This window comes from Perognathus longimembris, chromosome 28 (assembly GCF_023159225.1).
Source record: "Perognathus longimembris pacificus isolate PPM17 chromosome 28, ASM2315922v1, whole genome shotgun sequence".
Taxonomy (NCBI): Eukaryota; Metazoa; Chordata; class Mammalia; order Rodentia; family Heteromyidae; genus Perognathus; species Perognathus longimembris.
In genome coordinates, this window is record NC_063188.1 from 87,771,614 (window position 1) to 87,775,774 (window position 4,161).

Sequence of the window (4,161 nt, forward strand, 5' to 3'; positions counted from 1 at the left end):
CAATTAATTTTATTTAAGATGTAGATCCTCAGGAAAATGTGGTACATATACACAATGGAATTTTATGCCTCTATCAGAAAGAATGACATAGCCCCATTTGTAAGGAAATGGAAGGACTTGGAAAAAAATTATACTAAGTGAAGTGAGCCAGACCCAAAGAAACATGGAGTCTATGGTCTCCCTTATTGGGAATAATTAGTACAGGTTTAGGCAAGTCACAGCAGAGGATCACAAGAGCCCAATAGCTATACCCTTATGAACACATAAGATGATGCTAAGTGAAATGAACTCCCAGTTATGGAAACGATTGTTATATCACAGTTGTAACTACTTTCAACGTCCCATGTGTATCTGTAGCTTCTATTATTGATGATGTTCTTGTATCACCTTCCTGTGGTTCTACCTACACTATCTTTGTAATCTTATCTGAGTATATTGGAAACCATGCATACTGGTATTAGAACTAGGAAATTGAAAGGGAATACCAAAATTGAGAAGACACAGGGTAAAAAAAGACAAACAGCTACAAAAGCAATACTTGCAAAACTGTTTGGTGTAAGTGAACTGAACACCTAATGGGGGGAAAGGGAAAGGAGGAGGAGGGAGGGGGGTATGAGGGACAAGGTAACAAACAGTACAAGAAACGTAGAGCTGGGAATATGGCCTAGTGGCAAGAGTGCTTGCCTCCTACACATGAAGCTCTGGGTTCGATTCCCCAGCACCACATATATGGAAAACGGCCAGAGGGGGTGCTGTGGCTCAGGTGGCAGAGTGCTAGCCTTGAGTGGGAAGAAGAAGAAATGTATCCAATGCCTAATGTATGAAACTGTAACTTCTCTGTAAATCAGTTTGATAATAAAAATTTGGGGAAAAAAAGATGTAGATCCTTATTAGAACAAAGTAGTTCTTCTGGAACTTCAAATTTTATGTACTCTAAATGAGAGAAAACATACTTGGCATATGAAAGTATCCAGACAAATGGAACTTAAGAGAACAAAATGCTAGGCATGAAACCATAGAGCTGGAAGAGACTCTATGGAAACATCTAGCTCTGCCTCCATCTTTCATTAGAGAAAGAACAACTCATTGTCTTGGGTCTTCTGTTTTGGTAAGATTTGGTACAATTTCTGTCTTTTCTATCCTTTAGCATTCATATGATGTTTCAGCTAATAGTAGAAAATCTGGACTCATTGGATGCCAGTACCTAGCAAATACTTGTGATATTTTCTACAGACTTTTCTAGAAGGAATGGATTTATTATGAAGTGAAAAATATGAGCACCCAGTACTTAACATATTTTCTATAGAACTTTCTTGAAGGAATGTATGTATTAAAAGGTGAAAAATATAAAGTAGGAAATTTTATGATGGAGTTTCTTATTAGCAAGATTAATAAAAAGGAAACAAGTTATACCCAAGTTCTACAAACTCTTAATTTACATTCCATAATGTAAATTTTTTCCAGTCATTGGGCTTGAACTCAGGGCCTGGGCACTGTCCCTGAGCCTTTTTGTGCTTAAGGCTAGTGTACTACCACTTGTGCCACTGTGCCACTTTGCGTTTTTTCTCTTTATGTGGTACTGAGGAATCAAACCCAGGCCATCATGAATTCTAGGCAAGCACTCTACCACTGAGCCACATTCCCAGCCCCATAATATAAGTTTTTTCCTTCTCTTTGAGTAAGATAATTAAGTAAGGTAATTTGTAATATATATTCCAAACAAAGACCCTTCATAAGTTAGGCAACAGTGACTCATGTCTGTAATCCTAGCTACTCTGGAGGCTGACACCTGAAGAATCACAGTTTGAAGCCAGCCTGGGCATATAAGTCCTTGCAACTCAATTTCTAAAATAATCAGAAAACAATGCAAGCTCAAGTGGTAGAGGGTCAGCCAACTATGAGCAAACACAACCCTGAGTTCAAACCCTAAAACCAGAAAAACAGACATACATAAAGCCTCTCTCTCCCCCAAAAGAGGGCAAAAAAGTGTTACAATTGTGCCAAAGCAACAGGACTATTCTGGACAAACTGAGATTAGCAGCTACTCACAGACATAAGGAGTGATTATACACACTGGAAAATACATTGTATGTAAGCTCTAAATTAATAAACAAGGGAGTTTTAAGTCAGGAATGAAGGTTTTAGAGTTATTTTACTATGAACACTGATTCTCTTACCTTGCTTTAGAATTATGGTTAAAAAATAGGTCAGATGATAAAAACTTTCTAATAATTACAAAAAAGATGAATCAAATTCTTGCCAGAGTCTTGCTTGATTGAATGTGACTGGTTAATCCCATGGACCTATCAGAAACTTTAAACCCCACCCCCAGCATGTCATTACACTCTAACCCCACCTCCCGGCTGGACACTTACTTCTGAGACTGTCTTTACCACACATCCTTCTGCTTCCTTGATCAGCTAACTTCAGGTTTCACTGAGAGTTCTGTCCTGCCCATCAACTATGAGTGTCCTCAGTCTCCCAAGTTATATTGCTGAAGTGGAGGCTGCCATAGACCACCTGATCACCTTGTGTTTGCAGGCCTCAGATATGTACCTGTCTCTGGGGTTCTATTTCCAAGATGACAGTATGGTTCTGCAGAGTATATGCAACTTCTTTCAAAATTTAGCTGAGAAGAAGCGTAAGGATGCCTATTATCTCCTGAGGAAAAATCCCTGCAGTGGTGGTGGGTACTTTCCTGTTGGGCAGCTGCTACCCCAAGATGGGTGGCATGATATCACAGATGCCATGGAAAGTTCCTTGACCCTGGAGATGAATCTATACCAAGCTCTCGGGGATCTGTATGCCCTGGGCTTGGCCAGTAGAAACATCCAACTCTGCAAATTCCTGAAGAGACACTTTCTGGGAAAGGAAGTGAAGCTGATGAAGAAGATAAACAAACGCCTGACCACCCTCCGCAGACAGATGGGATTGGATGCTGAGCTGAGTGAGTATCTCCTCCTGAGGCACAACCTGTAAGTGCCAATGATAGTTTCTGTCATCCCGTGGCTTTGGGGAGGCCTTCTTTATTCCTCTGACATAAAAAAATTTCTGCCTAAGCGGCTGTCCGGGAGCCACCAAACCATGGACCAAATGGAAACAAAAAAATATATTTTGCAGAGAGAGAGAGAGAAAAAAGCTCTAGGTTGAGATGCAGAGGGCCGGGGAGCGGGAAGGGTTCAGAATAGCATGAAGAAGAATGTATTGTCTGTTCAATTCTTTAGTCAAATGAAATTCTTCAGTTTTTTTGAGTTGTCTTTTACTCTAAGGATTTAATAAGCTCTGTTCTCTCTTGAGAAAAAGAAACATTTTCTTTTTTTTTTTTTTTTTGTTCCCTGACCGGGAAACGAAAAAAGAAACAACTTTCTGATGTTCTAAATATCACATAAAAATTTAGTGGTTTTATCATTTGAAACCATTCGGTGGTACTGGATTAAACCCTGAAACATAGTGTTGGAAAATGCATCCCTGATTTTTACCTAACAGAATATGGAACTGACTCTCTACATTAAATCAGCGTTGTGTCTCCTGAGCCCTCAAAGTCACAATAAAACTGCTTTTCTTTGTTTTCAGGTTGACACAATTCCATCTCCCTGTTGGGTGGGACACAGTAAGAAGCCCTGTGAAGTTCATCTTTGCACCTCCCATTAAAATACTGCTCAGAACAAAGACTACTGCTCTTTGATCTCTTCTTGACTCCTCTTTAATTTTTTTCTCTGGTCTTACAATTTGAAATAATAGTACTTCTCTTGGATAATTGACTTAATGATGTAACTTAGAGGTTTTTTTAAACGATGTAACTAATTAAGTTTCCTTTCTGCCTGCTTGTTAGAAAGGCCAAATTTGTGGTCCACCTAGAGTAAGTGAGTACAATTGTATAAACATTTATGCATAAGCTTCATCCTTGGTTTGTGTGTTACTTATTTGTCAATGTGTGATACAGATCCTTTTAAACCACCTTAAACTCTTTCTGAAACAAATAAGTAGACAAACTTGTTTAGTGTAGATTTAAAAAAAAATGTTTCCAAAGTTTCTTTCACAGAAAAGGGAGGATAGCTTCAAGAGCTAAAGTGATTAGAATATGGGGTCAGATAGAGGATACATTCCAGAAGCCAAAGGAAGGGAGTCAGAAAAATGTAGCATTCTTCAAAAATATGCATT

The 4,161-nt window shown here is 38.8% G+C and overlaps 1 protein-coding gene across 1 annotated transcript; it reads left to right on the plus strand.

Annotated features, from left to right (window-relative positions):
- The first annotated feature begins 2,405 nt into the window (after positions 1-2,405).
- Positions 2,406-3,671, plus strand: LOC125344053 (ferritin light chain-like). The gene is made up of 2 exons (XM_048336657.1): positions 2,406-2,947; positions 3,574-3,671. The coding sequence occupies exons 1-2, from the start codon at positions 2,464-2,466 to the stop codon at positions 3,576-3,578; spliced, it is 489 nt and encodes a 162-aa protein (XP_048192614.1). The 5' UTR covers positions 2,406-2,463; the 3' UTR covers positions 3,579-3,671.
- Positions 3,672-4,161: the final 490 nt, after the last annotated feature.